This window comes from Ailuropoda melanoleuca, chromosome 12, assembly GCF_002007445.2.
Source record: "Ailuropoda melanoleuca isolate Jingjing chromosome 12, ASM200744v2, whole genome shotgun sequence".
Classification (NCBI taxonomy): Eukaryota; Metazoa; Chordata; class Mammalia; order Carnivora; family Ursidae; genus Ailuropoda; species Ailuropoda melanoleuca.
This window is the reverse complement of record NC_048229.1, coordinates 69,613,799-69,634,239: the sequence shown is the minus strand read 5'-3', so window position 1 is coordinate 69,634,239 and position 20,441 is coordinate 69,613,799. Positions and strand designations below refer to the sequence as shown.

Genomic DNA, 20,441 nt, shown 5'->3' with positions numbered 1-20,441 from the left:
CCATTTGACAGTTCCTTGGAGAGTTGAGGTCTCATAAATGCCTCTCCCAGTGTACCTCCTTCCCTGGGTGTGTTCACAATTCTTCCCTCGACTTTTCTGTAAAGCCTTTTCTTTTTTTCATGCCCTCCTAGGGCAACTTAGATCCCAAAATACTATCAGACGTGATCTTTGTGCACAGGCACGTCGACCTCTGCAAGGAAAATGGAATGTGCAAGTCCAGAAGTTTCTGCCCTGCTTCCCTGCAGCCCGGAATGACCCAAACCACAGAAACCCTCGTTCAGGGTCTCCTCTTCATGGTCTGCCAGCCAGTGTTCATTGTGTTGTCACCTCAGAAAGCTGATGGGGTAAACTGTGACCTATGCTTAAGTAAGGTACAAGGGGGCGGGGAGAGGGTGGGGGAGAAATTAACATTGCCAGAGGAGAGCACCATCCTAGTCTGATGCACAGGTGGTCCTGCCTCTAACCTTCCATCCTAATACCGCTGTGATCCGGGTGGAGTCCCTCTGAGTCTCAGATACCTTGCTCAGAAGGTTGCTGAGAATGGTTAGCAGTCCTGCTCCGCCTGCCTCGCCGTGTTTTATTAAATGAGGCACACTATCCAAGTGTTAGGTTACTATAATTAAATCGTGCACCTGGCCCCCAGCTCCCCAAGACAACCAGGCTTACGTGAATATAAATTAGCACTTTGAGGAACACCTTGGTGATGTGTAATCTGGAACTGCTCTCGGCCCGTGACACAGCAACTTTACTCCTGGGCTGACGTCCTGGAGAAGCAGCACAAGGAGGCAGGCTTATTGGTGATCATAAAAACCTGGAATCCACCCAATACCCATCAGGAGAGAGGACCGATAGTGAGATAGTCCTACAGTGCCATGCGGGACAGCGGTGAGCACAGATGAGCCTCGTAAGCAGTGTTGACACATAAAGCAAGCAGCGAAAGTCCTGACGTATGTACCCAGTTACACAGGTCCGAAAACAGGAACGTGGAGGTGATGGTTGGCCAACACTGCGAATGCACTAAATGCCACTGCATTTACACTTGAAAGGTGGTAGGTTTTATGTTATGAGATTCACCTCAGAAAAAATGTTTTAACTTGCAAAAGATATTATACCTTGGTTCAGAATATAGGAAGGGTGTATGATTATATATAATGAATGGGTGATAGACACTAAACTCAGCATAACAGTAACCTCTCATGGGATAGGGAAGGTTCTATGATCAGAGAAAGGAGCTTCGTTTACTGATGTGGTTTTATATCTTAAAGTGGGAAGTGAGGACACAGATATTTCTTACATGATTCATTATGCTTTTATTTTCTAAAGTAGTTCAAGGTAATTTTTTTACAAAGAAAGGCAAGCTCACATTTAGACTTCCCCTGTCTGTCTTACAGAGAGATGTTCAAGGGATGGGCAGCGCAGGGTTGCCATGGTGATGAGCTTGCTGGGTCTCAGGGAGCCTTCACTGCATCCCTTCCTGAGCTAGCAGGCATTCCAGAATGATCTTCCCAAACGGCTCCTGGAACATTTCACCAGGAGATGAGGGACTCGCTCAGGTAAACTACCAGGTGCCCCCGAACTTCCCTTTCTCTGAAAAGCAGGTTGAGTGGCTGGGAAGCTGAGGGGTCTGTGCTAGGCCAGGTGCCTCCTCCCAGCACAGCCAGTGGTTCCAGCACCGCTGAGTCAGCCTTGCCCTTAACCACATGGCCTTGACAGATGCACAGGGACAGGACACAAACAGGCCATATGTTGGAAAGATGCTGTGGCGAGCCTCAACTTGTTAGATGCGAATAAATGGTCCCTGACCCAAATAAACGAGCTGCAAATTTGAAGACACCAAGATGAATTACAATGTGTGGGTTTTCTAGTGGAAGTTATGGAGCAGCCCATCTTCAAACTATGCCTAGCGTCCCGAGCTGGCCCCAGGGCTCTTGGGCCACAGTGTGACATGGGGCTGCTGTGGGTGCCCTCAGAGCGAGCGGTGGCCAGAGTCCTCGGTGTGGAGGGTTGCTGCCAGCTGCTCTGCTCTCTTCGGCCTTCCCTCTTCCACCCTAACATCTTTGCATTATAATCTAAGCCCATCTGTATTTGAGGCACCGGGACTGACATTTTTAAGTCTGGAAGCTGTCTGGGGCCCAGAGAACGCCATCTGGGGCAGGGTCGACCCTCTGTGTCCCAGTTGCCTCCTCAAGATTGCCCCGTCTTTACTGTTGTCTCAAGCCAGACCCCACAGTTCTGTTACACTCTGGCACTGAGCTCCATTATGGGACCTTTGAATTTGAGGTTGGGGTCCAAGACACAGGGAGGGGATCCTGCCCATTCCCGATCACCCGCCCCCCAGCCCTCCTGCACGAACGGTGTCTGGTGCGACCTGTGTGCGCCCGCGAGACTGCTGCAGACAACTGGAGCTGGAAATCGTTGCAGAGACCTCTTTTATCTTTGCAATGCAAGTGGCATTTTCCACAAAACTGCAAACAGCCTACGTGGTATAAATTTTTTGTTTTTGTTTTTGTGCAGTTCTGGGTTCCTAAAACCCTTGGGATTCATGTGCTTCAGGATGGGGCCTGGTCACCAGCAACACTGCCCCTGTAGCTAGAGGGTTTAAACTTTCAGTCCCATCCCTGGACCTTGGGAGGGAGGAGAGGCTGGAGATGGAGTCCAGTCAGGCCAATGATTTCATCAACTGTGCCTGTGTAATGAGATCTTGATAAAAACTCCTCACCAACAAAGTTTGGGGAACTTCTGAGTTGGGGAGCACATCCACGTGCCAGGAGGGTGGCACACCCCAATTCCACAGGCACAGAGACTTGCACGGGTACCCTTCTGGACCCATCTTCATCTGGCTGTTCATTTGTATCCTTTATAACAAACAGTAATCGTAAGTAGAGCACTTTCCTGGGTCTGTGAGTTCTAGCAAATTACCAAAGCTGTTGGGGGTGGTCATGGACTGAGCAGAAGTGTGGGCAGTCCGAGCACCCCATTTGCAGCTGGCGTGTGAAGTGGGGGCAGTCTTGTGTGACTGGTCTCTCAGCTGTTGGGGGTCTGCACTGACTCTGGGTACTTGGTGACAGAATTGAATTGCTGGACTTCCGGGTGGTATCAGAGAATTTGTTGGACCCCACTTTTGTATATTCCCTTAACACCAAACATCTGCCACAGGTGACCGAGAGGCAGCGTGGTCTAGTGAGACACCCTCACTGCAGAGTGACCTGCTTGGGCATGTGGCTTGGCCCCTTGCCTCCCCTTCCCCCCATTTCTGTATCTGTAAAGCAAAGGGGAAGGATTAAATAATCCCGGAGGTGGGGGGACTGTGAATGCTAGGAATCTCATTTCTCACAAGCAGCCAGGTGATGCTGATGCACTCTGAAGTCTGAGAACCACTGCCCATCGCCTCCCTGCTTATTAAAAATGAAAAAGCCTCCAGCTATGTATTTAGGAAAATTCCATCTTCCTTTATTCTTGCCACTTCAAATCAAACTCCTAAATTCCTGACGCATCAGCAAACCGTAATGAGTACGCCCGGGTTCCTTCCCTGCTGTCTCCAGAGACCCACCTGCAGGAACTTTCTCCTACTTTGAAAGTCTTTGCAGTCCCAGTAGAGAGCTTAGCAGGAAGGCCCTTCAAGTTAGCAGTCAGTGGGAAAAGCAGCTGAAGTAAGGCCTGGGGAAGCAAGCAAGAAATTCAGACGACAAAATCCACCCAAGTCCCAGCAAACACAGCCGAAGAGGCAACACCGAGCTGCCAGGTTGGCAACAGATGGCGGCCCCACGTGTGCACATGCACACGTGCTCACACCCGCTACACGGAGTTTGTAGTGTGTCAGCTAGGTTGCCCTGCAGCTTGGAGAAGCTCCAAGCCACCAGAGGCACAACACTCTTGTCAAAACAAGCCCCGTGCGAGGCAGATTCCTCAGCTCCCGCCAGCCCAGCCCGCGCCGGGGCCTTCCTGCCAAGGCGAGCTTTGCCTGCTCCAGGCTTCTCTTCTCTCTTCTCCGTTCTTCCTTCCTCTCGTTAGAGAAGGAAACTGTTTATTGTTGGAAAATCTGGAAGCAGAAAAATCAAACAGAATTTAAATCTCTTATCAGCTTACTAACAGAGAAAACTGCTACGTTTCGGGATTCTTTCAGGCTTTTCCCCATGTTTTTTCGGAATTTTCTTAAGGCGGTTGGAATTATACTTGTATTTGTGCAGCTCAACACAGAAGCTGCTGACCACGTATGGCTATTTCTTTATTTATTTTTTAAGATTTATGTATCAGAGAGAGAGCGAGAGAAAGGACAGGTGGGGGGAGGGGCAGAGAGAGGGAGAAGCAGGCTCCCCCCCTCTGAGCCGGGAGCCTGAGGTGGGGCTGGATCTCAGGACCCTGGGGTCATGACCTGAGCCAAAGGCAGTCGCTCAACCAACTGAGCCACCCAGGCACCCCTCAAACATTCTTTGAGAAAACAATTTTAACAGCTGTAGAATATGCCATTATGTGGTTGTACCATAATTTATTATATTGGTCTTCTACTGTTGGTCACTGGGGTTGCCCACTTTCTGTTGTTACAAATAATGCCTCGATGAACTGCCTTCTCCTTAGATTTTGATTTGCATCACTGGTTATTTCTAGATCACTTCTACAAGTGGAGTTGTCATATCAGGGAAGGCACACATCGTCAAGGGCTTGAAATATAATGCCCAGTTACCTCCCAGAAAGGTCTCTCTCTCTCCAACAAAGTGGTTGTGTGCCTCTCTTCCTACATGAACCCTCTGAGAAGACAAGATTCAGCAAAGTAGCCCTGCTTGCCTGTCTCTGATCATGGAGCCCAGTGCTTTGGGTGAGATGTGGCTGGAACTAGGAGGAGAATGGCCATCCATGGAGAAGACCGGACCAGATTCTGCCTAAGTGCCAAACCTTCTTTGGTACCAGCCCAACCCAGCTCTGTCTCTGGAAGGAGCATTTGAACAAGGCAGGCACGATGGTTAATTTTATATGTCACCTTGACCGGGCTAAGGGATGCCAAGATTGCTGGTAGAACGTGTCTGTAAGGGTTTTTCTGGAAGAGGTTAACATTTGAATAGGTAGACTGAGTAAAGATCCTTGTCACCAGTGTGGGTGGACATCATCCAATCCATTGAGGGCCTGGATAGAACAAAAGGTGGGGGAAGGGAACTTCGCTCTATCCTTGAGCTCAGACAGACATCCTTCTCCCACCCATCAGTGCTCCTGGCTCTGGGAGCATCCGGACTTGGACTGGACATACACCGTCAGCTTCCACACGGGGTCTGCCGCCCACAGCCGGCTGACCGTGGGACTTGGCAGCCTCTCTGTCTCCTACTTCTACTGCTTCTCTGCAGAACCCGCCGAAGGCAGCAGGACTATGTCCCAGGACCTGATTCATCACAAACCTAGTTTTGTGGCATGTTCATCTGTGAGTTGCTCTAAACATTTTTGGAATCCAGTTAGCCTTACCTCTCAGGGCGGATGACTTTTGTGCAGTTAAGAATGGGCCTTCAAGGGGTACCTGGATGGCTCAGTCAGTAGAACGTGCGCCTCTGGATCTCAGGGTCAGGATTTCAAGTCCCATGTTGGGTGTATAGCTTGGGGCGCCTGAGTGGCTCAGTCGTTAAGCATCTGCCTTCCGCTCAGGGCGTGATCCCGGCGTTCTGGGATCGAGCCCCACATCAGGCTCCTCTGCTGTGAGCCTGCTTCTTCCTCTCCCACTCCCCCTGCTTGTGTTCCCTCTCTCGCTGGCTGTCTCTCTCTCTGTAAAATAAATAAATAAAACCTTAAAAAAAAAAAAAAGTCCCATGTTGGGTATAGAGCTTGCTTAAAAAAATTTTTTTTTAATTAAAAAAAAAAAAGAGGTGGGGCTTCACTACCCTTCTTTCACACTTGCCCAGTGGTTCTGAGGTCTGGTGAACAAGTCCAAATTTGCCTTAAACTATTACTCCCAGCTGCTTGGCCTCCAATCTCACTCCCTCTCTGTCTTTATTTTCCCAAACTAAGGCTTCCTCTCCTTTTCTTTTTTTTTTTTAAATATTTTATTTTTAAGTAATCTCTACCCAATGTGGGGCTCGAACACACAAACCCAAGATCAAGAGTCCAGTGCTCTACCGAGGGAGCCAGCCAGGTCCCCCTCCCCCTCCTTTCAATGGCTTGCTGACCCCCTTTCTCTTCTCAGCCCCCATTTGTGTTCTCCAGATCTACCACCTTGACCTTGACCTGGGACCGGGCCCCAAGCATCAGTTCTGGCACCATTGTTTCTTTTTAAATTTTGGCTGGGCTCACTTTTGGCAGCCTCACTTTTGCTCTCTGTAACATGGGGGTGCCTCGACATTTCCGATGCGGCACAGACTGGGCTTGTGGCAACTGCCTTGTTCAGTGCGTCCTTGGACAAGAGGGAGCCAGTGAGCCTGGGGCAGCAGGAGAGCCAGAGCTGGCCTGGGCTTCTGTGCATCCAGATGGCAAACTGGTTCGCTGCCAACTGCAGAAGACCCCAGGCCCCCCAGGATGAGCTGGGCTTAGGCTACCCCAGGCCTCAGGGGTGCTGAAGTCTCCTTCCTTGGAGATGGCTAAACCATTTAAAACCAACCCAAGGGTCGCCTGGGTGGTTCAGTCCATTGGGCGTCTCACTCTTGGTTTTGGCTCAGGTCCTGATCTCAGAGACATAGGATCCAGCCCCGAGTTGGGCTCCCTGCTCCACGGGGAGTCTGCTTGAGATTCTCTCTCTCCGTCTTCCTCTGCCCCTCACTCCGCACTCTCTCTCTCAAATTAATTAAGTTAAATTAAATCAACCCAAAGGCCCAGTGCTTTCAAGAGCCTGAGATGCTGGCAGCAAGAACAATACCCCACAATGCACAGAGCTCTCTGGCAGCTGCCCTGGCTTCTTTCCAAGCTGAGTCATGGCAATGAGTCTCCCTCAGGCTGCCGGCTGGCCCAGGGGTTACTGTGTCCTTGTTCCCTAGTGTCACTGTGGCCTGGGATATTCAGCAGCCTAACCCAACGTGCCCAGAGGCCAGAGAGTAAGAAGAGATCCTGCTTCACCTCACTAGGAGAGCTTTGCCCTCTCATCCTCACAAAAGGGAGACTCTGCTCCTCCTTACATGGGCTTTCTCCCTGGCAGGGAAAGAACTAGAAGTCAGCAAACCTGGGTCCTAGCCCCAAATCCATGGTGCTTTGACGCAGCCCCTTGCTCTTCCTGGAGGCTCCTTCCTGACAGGGCATGGTTTGGGGCTGAGCCTTTCCCTCCCCAGAGTGTCCAGGGACGCTAAAGGGGACACTGTGTGGGGTGCTGTAGGGATGTGAGGGGAGAGAACAACCAGAAGGGTTGCCTGGAAATCCTATCCCCACCTGTTTCTTATACTTCAGGCCTTTCTGCAAGCAACTCCCGGAATATGCCCGGGCTGGTGAGGACAGGAAAGTCAATAGCTAGTGGCTCCTTAAGGACAAAAGAACCTGTAGGACTGCAGACTGGTTGACCCATTGTCCTCTGTGGAACGGCACAGCCCCCAGCTGCGGGCAGAAGTGGCTGCTCCCTGCTCACAGCTGCTGTGTCTTTGGAAAAGTGTCCTTGGCAAAATGGGACCTCCTGACCCGAATTACTCCCCACACCGCGCCAGGCAGTGGTCAGTGTGTAGCTGACCAGGAGCCTAACAGGCTGGCCCCCTACCCCAGGTGGGGCCAATTCTGAGGTGCAAGTCACTCCAGCGCTCCCCGGGGGCCAGGCTGAAGCAGGACCTTCCCGTTTTCTCAAGAAGCTACTTTCAAAGAATCCCTGTCTCAGGCTCTGCTTCTAGGAAATGACAACCGCTATGATGTCTTGCACAGATTAGGTACACAATATTTTTGCATAGGTGGCTATCACCCAGGACCCCCCCCCATTACCCCCCCCGCCACCCCGGGTTTCCATCAGGATGCAGGGGCCCAGCAGGAGTCTGGGCCTGATGCCTTACAATACCCTGAGAGATCGAGCGATTGTGAAACAAGGGAGGAAGACACAGCCCTCTAAGGAAACAGAAGTGGACTCCCCCAAATGGGTGGACCCATGTGTCCCCAACACCGTCTCTGAGCCCCTATGCAATTGCCCCATTGCCCAGAAGAAGACACTGAGGTCTCCAGAGGGGTGACTGGCCCAGGTGGGGCATTAGAGTATGGCAGAGCCGGGGTTTGAATGCAGGCCTCCCCATTGAGGGTCTATTTTCAGAAACCTTGGTTTGTCTCTCCCCAGGAATAGGTGGGTCTCAGGCTGCTGGACCCTGGAGGGGAGCCCTTCTCCACACTGGCTTTGCTGCCCACACAGGCCCCCTGAGCTCTTACTCATCCTACAAGCTCCTGTTTGAACGCTGCCTCCTCCAGGAAGCCCCTGCCACTGCAGGCAGGCCAGGAGGGTGGAGCCCAATTCCACTTCATCTGGGTCTGTCACCGTGTCTCCAGGTCTTAGCCTGGCATTGGAGGGATGCCTCTCAGTAAGCATCACTTCGTCCAACGCAGAAGGTCTGTCATCCGGGTGATATGCAGCCTTGTATTTCTTGAACCTTCTGCCAGACATTGCTCCCATCAAACGTTGAGTCCAAGGGCCTTTATGTAAAGAACTTGCCAGGGGTTACCCTCGAGGCCAGAACTTGGGCCAGCCTCCAGCATCTGTATTAGCCTCCCTTCCTCTCAGCCCCATCAGGACCGGCGGGGCCGCTCCTGCCGCAGGGGAGCAGGAGAAGTAGAAGGCTCTGGGCCAGGAAAGGCAAGCTGGTGAGTGGAGAGACAAGTCAGCGATTCTGACAGCAGCATTTAACGGATGCTTCCACGTTGGGTGCTACAGCGGCCCTTATATGCCATAGATCCCAGTCCTTCCAGGACTGTGGGAGCCAGGGCCACTGTACTGCACAATTCGAGGCGGGGGAGGCGGGGGGGGGGAGTGTGGCATCCACAAAGAATGAAATAGGGAGGGGGCTCCCTCGAGCTGGGGGCTGCTTTGCTGCTTTATTAAGCCCCATTTGACAGAGGGGATGAAAACATGCTTTGAGTATAAATACCGTGCTGAAGCTCACCAGGCAGGACCAGAACCCAGGCCCTGCCCTGATCTGCCCCTGGAGGCCGAAGGTGGCAGGGAGGCGGGGTTCTTGCCAAAGGGCAGATCTCACTCCCTACCCTTGAGTCCCTTCCTGTTTCCACAGGGCCAGTCTCAGTCCCGGGGAACAGAGAGACTTCCCCAGCGCCCCTGGGCAGACCCTTGGTCTCTAGGCAGCAGAGCAGCTGATGGGGGAGGGGGATGGCAGGCATCCCTGCCTCGCTGAGAACCAAACCCGCTGCTCTGGGGACTCGCACTGGTGACCTCAGTGTGGCAATAGCTCTTTTGGGCTCTTTACTAATTTAGAGAATGTATACTATTCAGGCGGGCGGCTTCATCCCTGGGTTCGGAAACACAATGGCCTGGGGATTGTTTCCAGTGGACAGTGAAATTCCACTTGTCTCGTCACTGAGAACACAGGCCTGTTCCTGGAAGGGGCTCTGGTCTCTGGGTGTTTACAAACATCCTAGAAGACCAGGAGGCCAGCAGCCAGGGCCCTCGGAGCCAGCCGAGGTGGGAGCCTGTGGTTCCGCCCAGCTCAGCTGTCCCGTTCTGGGAGCCCTTGGTAAGTCCCTTCCCCTCTGCCTCCTGCCTGCTAGGGGCGGGGAAGGGGGGCAGCTACCGGGCGGCAGGATCCGTGTGGGACTGGCTGCAAAGCCTTACTCTGCTGGCTCTTTGCTTGCATCTCCTGCGTGTCAGGCCCCAGTGTGTATGTGGGAACCCATCCACGGTGGCTTGCATTTCCTAGGACTCAGCAATTACATTTTCCCCCACACACACTGTTCTTTAAAAAAAATTACCCGAGAACAGGCAACTCTCAGAGACAGAAGGTAGAATGGTGGTTGCCAGAGGCTGGGGAAGGAGGAGAAGGGAGTTATGGTTTAATGGAGACATAGTTTCTGTTTGGGATGATGAGAAAGTTCTAGACAGGGAGAACAGTGATGGTTGTACAACACTGCATGAACTTCACGCCGCTGAACTGTACACTTAACAATAGTTAAAATGGGGGGCACCTGGCTGGCTCAGTCGGAAAAGCATGTGGCTCTTGATCTCAGGGTCGGTCGTGAGTCCGAGCCCCACGTTGGGTGTAGAGATTACTTAAATAAATAAACTTAAAAAAAAAAACCCAACAGTTAAAACGGTAAGCTTCATGTTATTTATGTCTTACCACCATTTTAAAAAAGTGTATACTGTTAAAAAAATGCACAAGTAATGATGTCCATTTGAAAAACATTAGAAAATAGAGAAAATAATTTTAGTTATACCAAAACCCCATTCCCTCCTCCAAAAACAGTCTCCTGTGAAATTCTAATCCACGAAGACAGATAAAACCCTACTTACTAACCAGCATAGTCCGCCCTCCCAATAGGCCCTCTCTAAATATTACACATGGTGAACAAAATCTCGCCCGCACCCCAAGATAACCACAGCTGATACTGTGCTATCTATTCTTCCACATTTTTCCCAATGCAAATATGTGACATAAATATAAATACATGAATTTTTATGAAAATAGGATCTGGCCATACTTATTCCAAAGCCTATTTTTCTTCACTTAACAGTAGATTGTGAACATATTTCCATGTCACTCTGTCATTGGTGGTGATGCCCAGGATGGGATTCTATCATGTAAATATTCCACGATTTGTTTAAGTGGAGCCCGTTATTGAATCTGTAAGTTGTTCCCACGTTTTCCTGCTAATAAGGAGAGCTGCGAGCGACAGCCTTGACATGTATAGCTTTGGCTACTCATGAGTGCATTTTTAAAGATGAATTCCTGGAATTTCTGGGTCAAAGGGTCCCTGCCTGTTGGGGTTTTTTGCCTTGTCTTGCCAGATGGTATGCGGGAGCCATACATCATTTATAAAAGCTATTCCCACAAACAGCAAGTGATGCCACTCGAGCTGAGTAAGAGGATTCCTGCCCTGGCCAAACCCAGCCATCACCAGTATTCAGGCCGTGGGGCCCAGATGGGGAGCAGTTTGGGGGGCCAGGGGTCCTTCCGTACACATCTGAACCCCTGGAATCTACGATTAGATTACAAGGCAAAAGGAGCTCTGCAGCTCTGATTAAATTAAGGATCTGGAGATGGAAAGGTTGCCCTGGACTACCTGAATGGACCCATGGTAGTCACAAGGTTCTTATAAGAGGGACTCAGGAGGGTTGGAGTCAGAGAAGGTGGGATGACAGAAGCAGAGGTCGGAGTGATGCGGGGCCCAAGCCAAGGGATTCAGGAAGTCTCTAGAAGCTGAAAAAGGCAAGGGAATCTATCATCCCCTAGAGCCTCCAGAAGAATGTAGACCTGCCAGCCCATTTTGGACTTCAGCCTCCAAAACTGTAGGATAATAAGTTCATATGTTTTAAACCATGAAATGTGTAGGAATTTGTTGCAGCGTCAATAAGAAACTAATACATCTATCTCCCTCCTGCCACCAGGTACTGAAGCCGCCTTGTCTAGGGCATGATGGTCTGCCTCTGTACGCAGTTGCCTGATGACCTGAACATTAACCCCTCTCCTAACCAGGTGCTTCCCACGCAGAGCATACCGAAGGTTCTGTGAATGGGGGAGAGACAAGGAAGTGCCCTGCCCTAGCCCCTAGGACCCACCCTCGATGAGACTGTGGAATTACCCTCAAGGATACTGGAACCTGGACTTGTTGTGAGGTCAGAAGATAAGTCTGAAGTGATGCCAAAACTGAACCCCAAGGTCTCGCCTGGTGGGTCAGTGGGTTCCCCATCCACTTCACCAAGCTGAGCATCTCTTTCTGTGCCAGTCTGACTTGCCATCCCTGGGAGAGGCAGTCATTCACACTTTAGAGTAAGACAGGACCTCTAGTCTGGGTCCTCCCCCACCCGTCAATGAGGGGTTACTACAGAGTAGTAGAGCTCAACTCTTAAGTTGAAAACCAAGCTTGGAGTGGTAGTTCCTGTTCTCATCCACTCCAGAGCTTGCAGGGTCCCACTGGCCACCCCCAACCCTAAAATCTCCTTCTAGGTCTCCTTCAAAGAAGCTCAGATCTTGCTCTCCGTAGGGAGCTGCTTAACCTAAATGCCTGGCTCATGTGTGCGGCAGTGATGGTCTCTGCTGTTTACAAAGCACGGGTTCTGTGCCAGGTCCAGGGCCCCGAACCTTCCCTGAGTCATTCAATTGAATCCTTTCAATCACCCAGGAAGTATTATCCTCCCATTTCACAGATGAGGAAACAAAGCCCCAGACAGATTAACTTGTGCACATGCACAAGATGATCCAGGTGCAAGAAGCAGAGAAGGACTCAGACCAGGTAATCTGACTCTGGAGCCAAGAGCTGCCTGGGGTTGGCCCGTGGAAGCATTTGGTTTGGCTCACTCAGTCAACGTTTCAAAAGCCAACGATTTTATAAAAACGATCTGAATTTCTAGATTCTCTTGAAAAAATCTGATGTACCACCTGAAAGGACTGTCTACTGCCAAAGCAAGATCAATACACGCAAGAAAGTGAAGAAGTATTAGATTATAATCCAAGGCATAAAATGAGTATCCATAAGTTCATACCGATATAAATAAATGAAGAAGAGAGAAATTTCCCACAGAATTCCAAATGTCTTTATGTAGATATTCTGCTCTCAGGAGATGGAGCATACTCCTTCCAAAGAGTAAAGAATAGAAAACAGAGAGAAAACCTGACAGACGCTGTATCAGCCATGTGATCAAGGTCAATATAACAGTAATAAGTTGTCCTGTTGACAGCGTCTATCCTTGGTATGATGTGGTGAGAATGACATTTTACCTCGAAGATCTTCCTAAAAATCCATAACCCTAGTCCAACCGTGAAAAAAACACCAGGCAAATCCCAGTTGAGGCACATTCCACAAAATCCCTGACCAATACTCATCAAAACTGTCAGGGTCATCAAAAGCAAGGAAAGTCTGAGAAGTGGTCATAGCCCAGCAGAGCCTAAGGAGACATGACAGCTAAATGTAATGTGGGATTCTCCATGGGATCTTGGAACAAAAAAGGACAAGGACAGTAAGGGAAAACTAAGGCAGTCTGAAGAGAGTGTGAACAATAGCTATGAGAATGTATCAATATCAGTCCATCAATGGTGACAAAAGCACAATGCTAATATAGGATTATCACACGGTGCCTACAAATACCTGCAAAGGCTCACTGCGCTCTCCTGGGCCAGGAGTCCCTCTGTTGGAGAGGTCCCTGGTTACCTTGGGTGGGGGTGGGGAGAAGGGGCCACCTCCCAGGCCTCGGCCTTCCAGACATGGCAAGGCCCAGGGAACAGAGGCCTGGGTATCCAGAGACCTGAGTATGAAGCTTGTCTCTGCCCAGATTTACTCTGTGGCCGGGTCCAAACTCCCTTCCCTCCCAGTGCCAGGAACAACAGTAACCATTGTCTCCCTGGGGCCCTGGTCGGCCCTCAAGGATCCTCTCGGGGTGCTGGCAACTGCACAAGCACCCCAGCTGTTGCTTCTGCTGTGAACTGCTAGTCGTGAGGCCCCCAGAGCCTGTCTCTGCAGGACTGAGTCATCCTGGGATCATTTGCCTGCTGGGGAATGGGGGATGCAGTGGGGGGCACAACCCCCTACCCAAGGTGCTGGACCCCTGCCTTGGAGTAAGTGAGGCTCTGGCCAGGGATCCCTCTTCCTGTCCTAAGAGATGAGTTAGTGACCCCAGCCCCGAATAAACAGCAGGCAAGGACCAGCTGGTCATGACCCCAGCTGCACCCCTCCCCTGGGTTTCCATTTCCCTATACCCAGGGGTGTGGAGGAGGGTCTTTCCCCACTGCTAGCCCCATTCTGGCCTGTGCACCTAGAGAAGGGGCTCATGGGAGAGGGCACAGAAACTGGGTGAAAAGAATCCAGCCAAAGTAGGAGAGGAGGAAGGCGGAGGAGCCTGGACTCAGTGAGGGAGGGGCCAGGGTGGCAGTGGGGGCCTCTGAGACAGCGGGCGCATGTGGCTGGGAGCCCAGGCGCCAGGCTGAGCTGCTGCTCCCAGCTCAGGAGAGGCAGTGCCAGCTGGACGCAGGCGGGTGGGCACGGGCAGGGCCGCCTGCCAGACACACACATAGAGCGCCCTTTGAGGAGGTGGCAGCTGTCGGCCCAGAACCCCCTCTGTTTGCTGTGGCCCTGCCTGCTCCCTCCAACAATGCCTTACCAAGCACTGGGGCTGGGGAAACTGAGGTGCATAATTGACAATGCCCATTCAAGGGGGTGGGCAACCCTGCTTAGGTGGAGCAGGAAGGGACCCCGGCTCATCAGTGCTAGAATCGGTACTTGGGCCTCATAGCAGGCCTGGATTTCCCCCCTTTCTTGCACATCTAGTGCCCCTCCCATTGCTGAGGACCACTGTTAGGACTCTCCCCAGGAGCATCCTAGAGAAAGACCAAGGCAGCCCCACCTCTTGGAGAAGAATGCTGGAGAGCCTCCTAAACCCCAATGGATACCTGCCAAGGGGGCGTTTTGAGGCCTGGGGAGCTGGGCCCAGATCTGAGTCTCCGAGGAAACTCACCTCACCTCACCTGTACTTCCTCCCTCTGTTCAATGACCTTAGGACTCCTGGCACTGCACACCAGGTGGATAAAAGAGCCTGTAGCCCTGGGCACTTGCCCCCACCGATGTCTTAGAGGGCTGGAGCTCTCTGTCGCCCAGGTCCTGCCATGAGCCACATCTGCTGCCAGCCAGTCTCACGGAACCAGCTCTACCTTTTCCTCCATGGAGGGACCAGGGGCAGTGGTGCTGATCTCCCTGGACTGACCTGGCCCTGTAACCTTAGTCTAGGTGCTCACTCATCCTTCCTGGGCCCTAGCAGCCCTTTCTCTGGGTTCAGCTTTGCCCAGGAAGGGTCCCCAAAGGAGCAGGGACAGGCTGTATCTGATGAATGGCAGCCCAGAGTGGTCAGACTCCTGGTTCTGCCTTCTGGTAACGGAGGGATCTCAGAGCCTCAGTTTAGCAAGGCCCATCTGGCAGGGGGTGGGAAATTAGGGCGCACACGTTCGGGCCCGCTATCTGTGGACACCACGGCAGATGTGAAACAGCTGAAGAAATTGGGGATGTTTAACCTTGGAGAAGAAAGGCAGGGGCCTCGAAGGCCCCTCTTCCAGCGTCTGAGGACTGGCTCTTGGCGCTGGGTGGCCTGGCTGTGGGTGGCCCTTGAATGGGGGTTACCGGGAGACAGGATCCTCCCTAAAAGCCAGTTCAGCTTTATCTGTCAGCTCTATTTGTCCGATGACCCGACGGACGGTGCGCTAGGCTGTTCCCAGGCAGTCGGGAGCTCCCCACCATTGAGGGATGGGCAGAGGGGAAGGGCAGAGCAGGCGGCGGAGGTCTGGGCAGCGCAGCGTGGGGGTGCCGGGTCTCTGGGCTTTCAGCGGGAGGAGCGGGGAGGGTTTCTAGGAGCCCTGCGAAGCTGACCAGCAATCGCCTTCAGACACAGGGACTGGGAGCCCCGCCAGACCACAAGGCAGGCGCCCAGCATCCTGGGCTGGGCAACGTGGAGGGGGGGGGTGGGTTTCTGGTCTCCAGAACCGGGTGGGAGAACAGGAGATGGTGCGACTCGAAGTGGCCTTTGAAGGTTGGATAAGGGGTGGAGACCGAGCCTCCTCACCGCGTTGGGCCGACAGAAAAATGCCGCGGTCCGGGGTCCTCGCCTTTAACGCGGCCCCCGGGGAGGAGACGGGAGGGGGAGGGGCGGTGCGGGGCGGCGCATGCGCGGCGCGGGCTGGAGCCGCCGGACAGTCCGGCCGCCGGGAGCGCGCAGGAGCCCCGCGGGGAACCCCGAGAGCACCGGGACCCGGCGCGGGGGGCTCTGAGCGGCGCGGCGGACCGGAGCCCCCAGCGTGCCGGCGCCGCTGCCCGCCCGGGGCCCGGGAGCGGCGGCCAAGATGTCCGTTCCGGTAAGTACCGACCGCCGGCCGGGACCCCGGGTCTGTTGCGCCCGGCCGGGCCTGAGACCTCGAGCCGCCTGCTGCAGGCCTAATGCCGTGGGGGCTCCAGGCTGGGGGCGGGGGTCACCCCATCTGGGCCTTCCCGGGCCGGGCGTGGGGGTTAGCGTGGGGGCGTCTCCCCCGAGCCGGCCTCTATGCCCCTGCCTTTCTTTGCATCCTCTCCCAGGAACCGGCTCGGTCTGGGTTCCGTGCTGTCCCCTCCGGGAGCCCCCCAGGACGGCTGGCTTGACGGGGGCCTTTGTTGGCCCCGGGAAACCCCTGGGACGGCTGGGCCAGGCAGGAGTCCGTGCTGTCCCGCAGAACCCCCTCCCCACCGGGATGGCCAGGCCTAGTGGGGAGAGGGCTGTGTCGCTCGCCGGGAGCCCCGCTCCAGGATGGTTGGGCCAGGTGAAGGGGGGAGGTGTGTGCTGCCCCCAGGAAACCACCTGGGGTAGCTGCCCTGTTGCGCTCCAGGGACGGCCCCGGGATGGCCAGGCCTGGGGCCGGGTGTGTATCTCTCCTGGACAGCCCACCCCCAGGACTGCTTGGCAGAGTGCGGATCTGAGTCTGCCCTCGGAGAGGCTGATGCACTCACTTTCCCGGGAAGTTTTCCTCTGGGGGCCGGGATCGGCCCCTTCCTCCGTCCTAGCTATGGGGGCTTCTCTTCTCGCCTGTCACCCCCTTTTCCTGGCCCAGCAGGCAGGCTTGGCCAGCTCCCAGGCCATCATGGCTCCACACTTAGGCCTGCATCTGGAGGCATCGGGCGGCCTCCTGAGGGTGGCAAGTGATCTTGGCCACCGCCAGTCACCAGGCTTCAGGTGCAGGCCCAGCCCGCTTTACAGATGGACAGACTGAGGTAGGGGCCCACAGCCTGCGTCCTGCCCGGAGGGGGCGCCCTCTGGAGGCTGGAAAGCTGTGGCTTTCAGCCATTGTTTCTCTGCTGACTTAGGGTCTTTTCCGTCTGACAGGAAGGGGCAGTAGGCCAGAGCGCCAGCCCACCTGGCCGCCTTCCTGGCACTGCTCCTCACTCTTAATCCCTTTCTCAGGGTGAAGCAGACAGTAGGGGCTTCCTGGCAGGGCAGTGGCCTCTTAAAGAACCACTATGGGGTGTGTGGAGATTACAGGAGGTGCTGTGTAAGTGCAAAGCATTGTTATTAGGGAACTAGAGACCCCAGCTCCTGCCGCCTCCAGAGTGGTAATGCAGTTACAGATGAAAAAAGTAAGGCTTCCAGACTGTGCTGAGGTGAACTCCACCCACCCCCCGACTCCCCGTTCTGGTTCAGAGCATAATTGCCTCATCTTTAGAATGAAAGAAGACAGAAAATGCTTGTCAAGCCCTTCTTCCCTCCTGCTCTGCTGTCCTGGATCTTTTCTGGCCCAGGGCATCAAGGGACCTGCCCTGACCCTGTGGGCACTAGCTGGAGGGGAAGTGGACCCTCTGAGCCTGCTTGAGGGCCTGGGGCTTTAGGGCAATAGTGAACGGGGAATGTAACTCAGGCCATATCACAGCCTGGATGGGTCTCAGTTTGGGAGGTCTGCACTTGATTTGGTTTGGTTGTCCACAGTGATAAGAGAGGTCTGGACTTAGAATCTAGGGTGGCAGCCAGACCCCTTGCCTTACGGGACTTTGGGCAGCCTTCCTGGGCTCTGTACCTCAGTGGCCCCATCTGTCATGAGAGAGGTATGGCAGGGGGGTGGGTCTGACTTAGATAGGCACTGCTGTGGGCACCTGCTATAAAGACCTGAAGCCAGGGTCTGCCCAGTCCGTCCACACTCCTGTCAGCTCCAAGTCACTCCCCGCACTCCTGCCTAGAGCCACAGCCCTTGGGGGTTCTGCAGGGGGTGGTCAAGGGTCTCACCATCTGCCCCTAGTGGCTGGGCTATCAGAGTACCCTGGCTCCCTCCTGGGTCCTCAGGCAGTGTATGAGCTGGTGGGGCTGGGAGGAGAGGTTCATTTTTGGAGCTGCTGTGAAATGTTCTGAAAATTGCTTTCATGTGCTTGTGACTGGTGAGGCCCCTCTGAGGCTTCCAGGCTGAGCTGCCTCCTTAAGCCCTGCTCTTGGAACCCAGAATGGTGACTGCCCATGTGGTTCTCAGGGATGTGTTTGGGTTTTAAGCACACCCGTTCATTTGGGCAGTCTTTTCCTGGATGGGGCTGACGCAGGCACTTTGGCCCATAGAAATTACAAGATGCTTCAGAATGGAATGGGAGGTGGTGGCAGGGAGAGAAGAGGTTGGGATGGGATGGGAAGAGTTGAGCCGGGAGCGACTTACTCTTAGAGCAGGGGCCTGTGCACGGATTAGCTGGTCTCACTCTGATATTTGACCCACATGGGCTCCAGGGCCCAGAGACGGGAGGGCACACAGGGTCATCCTGAGTCCCTGCTGAGTTGCTCCTTCCTCTTCCCTGAGCTGAGGGAAGTGCTCACTTAGCACCTGGAGATTTCCTTCCTGGCTGTTCCCTGACAGTGGCCTTCTTCTTAGGCATGGCCATCTGGCACCCCAGGCCTGTCTCTTCCCTCTGGTCAGGCAGGAAGCATTTGAAAGGAAAACCGCCGTGCCACCCACCTGAGACCCCTGGTGGGCATTGGCATGATTCATATTTAGGAGCGACAAGATGCTGGCTGCCCCCTGGCACTGTCAGGCAAGAGACCAGCTTCCAGATTGGGGAGAAGTCCCCTGATGTCTGCTCCTGCCACTCGTTTCCTGTCTGTGAAATGGATGCTACCATTCTAGCCTCTCTGCTCCTTTTTATTTATTTTATTTATTCATTTTAATTTAATTAATTTATTTTTTATTTTAAAGATTTTATTTATTTATCTGACAGAGATAGAGACAGCCAGCGAGAGAGGGAACATAAGCAGGGGGAGTGGGAGAGGAAGACAGGCTCATAGCAGAGGAGCCTGATGTGGGGCTCGATCCCAGAACGCTGGGATCACGCCCTGAGCCGAAGGCAGACGCTTAACTGCTGTGCCACCCAGGCGCCCCTAATTTAGTTTTTATTTTCCTTTTTATTTTTTATTTTATTTTTTATTTTTTTTTTAAGATTTTTTAAATTTATTTATGTTGACAGAGAGACAGCCAGCGAGAGAGGGAACACAGCAGGGGAGTGGGAGAGGAAGAAGCAGGCTCCCAGCGGAGGAGCCGGACGTGGGGCTCGATCCCGGAATGCTGGGATCACGCCCTGAGCCGAAGGCAGACGCTTAACGACTGCGCTACCCAGGCGCCCCTATTTTCCTTTTTAAAATTATTATTATCTTTCCCTCTTCTCTTTTACTGATTGACGATGGGTCCTTTCAAGGAGTGAAGGCACTGATGTGTGTGCCAGGAGCAGGGCTCCGGGCTTCACGGGGTCACAGAGGACCTGTGTCGTGCCAGGGTTGCATGGCCACCGAGAGACGAAGTCGGGGCGGAAGCCCAGTCTGGCAGGGTGCAGAGCCGGAAAGTGAGCATCATCCTGCGTGGCCTCTCTAATTGTGGGGGCTGTGGCCTGTTGAGCTGTCCACAGAGGCCCAGGCTGCTGAGAGCCTGACCCTCTGCTTGTGGCTTTTCAAGTATGAGTTTGTGTAACCCCTTCGGCACCCTGGGGAGATAAGGCAGCTGGGACTCCGAGGCCGGGCAGCTTGCCCGGGGCTGTGCGGCAGGGTGGGTCTAGCCCTGTGAGTACCCAGCTGTGGTTGGTGGAGAACAGTGGACCAGGTGTGGCACCTGGTTGAACCTCTACCAGTGATCCCAGGAACCAGGGGTGGCTGGTTCTATGCCAGCCGGCGCTGTGATGGGAGAGCTGGCTAGGAAGCCAGGAGACTCTGCCCTGGGCTCACTGCTGGGCTCACTGCTTCAGGCTATGGACAGCTGAGGCCTGGTGGAACGGGCTCAAAATAGGACAGTGGGAGGAGGCAAGGTCCTCGTCCAAAGTCCTCTGGTCAGTCTCCAAAGCATCTCCCTTGCTCCTCCTCCCAGCTGGCCTTGGTTCTGCCTGGCCCTCCCTCTGCAGGAAGTGATCTCCAGCCACGGCCTTGCTCACCAGGTCCCTCCTGCTCACTCCTGCTCACCCTCAAGTGCTCAGGCAGAGGGCACCCTTCTGCAAAGCAGACCTCTGGGACCTGCATCTGTGATAGTGTGTTAATTGTTGGGGCTGTTTGGTTGCTGTCAGGCTCCTTCACCAGGTGTCAGGCTTCCTCGGGGTAGGTCTCAGGCCTGCTTGGCTCCTCTGGCTCTGCCTCATTGCCCTAGCTTGCCCTGGCTGTCTGCTGAGGATTTGGCATGGGGAGTGCAGAGGAGCCCCCTCGGACAGGCAGCCGGGTCCCCCTGCAGAGAGCCCCGCGCCTCAGCTGCTGTCCTGGCAGCTGGGTTGGGGGCTGAGTGGGGGTTCCCAGAGAGGCTGCTTCGGGACCTGGAGGACTTTTGGTGGGTTGAGGGCAAGGGCTCTAGAATGAATTGTGCTGGCTTGTCTACACCTTGAGCGGTTGCTGAAGCTGAGCCTGTCTC

At 53.9% G+C, this 20,441-nt stretch overlaps 1 protein-coding gene and 1 long non-coding RNA gene across 2 annotated transcripts in view; both read left to right on the top strand.

Moving 5' to 3' along the window:
* Nucleotides 1-390: 390 nt before the first annotated feature.
* Nucleotides 391-12,602, top strand: LOC105241334. The gene is made up of 4 exons (XR_004629037.1): nt 391-1,553; nt 4,606-5,407; nt 8,207-8,472; nt 11,480-12,602. It is a non-coding gene; the product is annotated as an uncharacterized LOC105241334 (long non-coding RNA).
* A 3,145-nt stretch (nt 12,603-15,747) lies between these two features.
* The window catches only part of BCAR1 (BCAR1 scaffold protein, Cas family member), a 36,379-nt gene continuing 31,685 nt past the window's right edge, over nt 15,748-20,441 (top strand). The window contains exon 1 of the mRNA XM_034672682.1: nt 15,748-15,923. Coding sequence (XP_034528573.1) covers nt 15,912-15,923 — 12 coding nt within the window. The 5' untranslated portion in view covers nt 15,748-15,911. The remainder of the gene's footprint in view (nt 15,924-20,441) is intronic.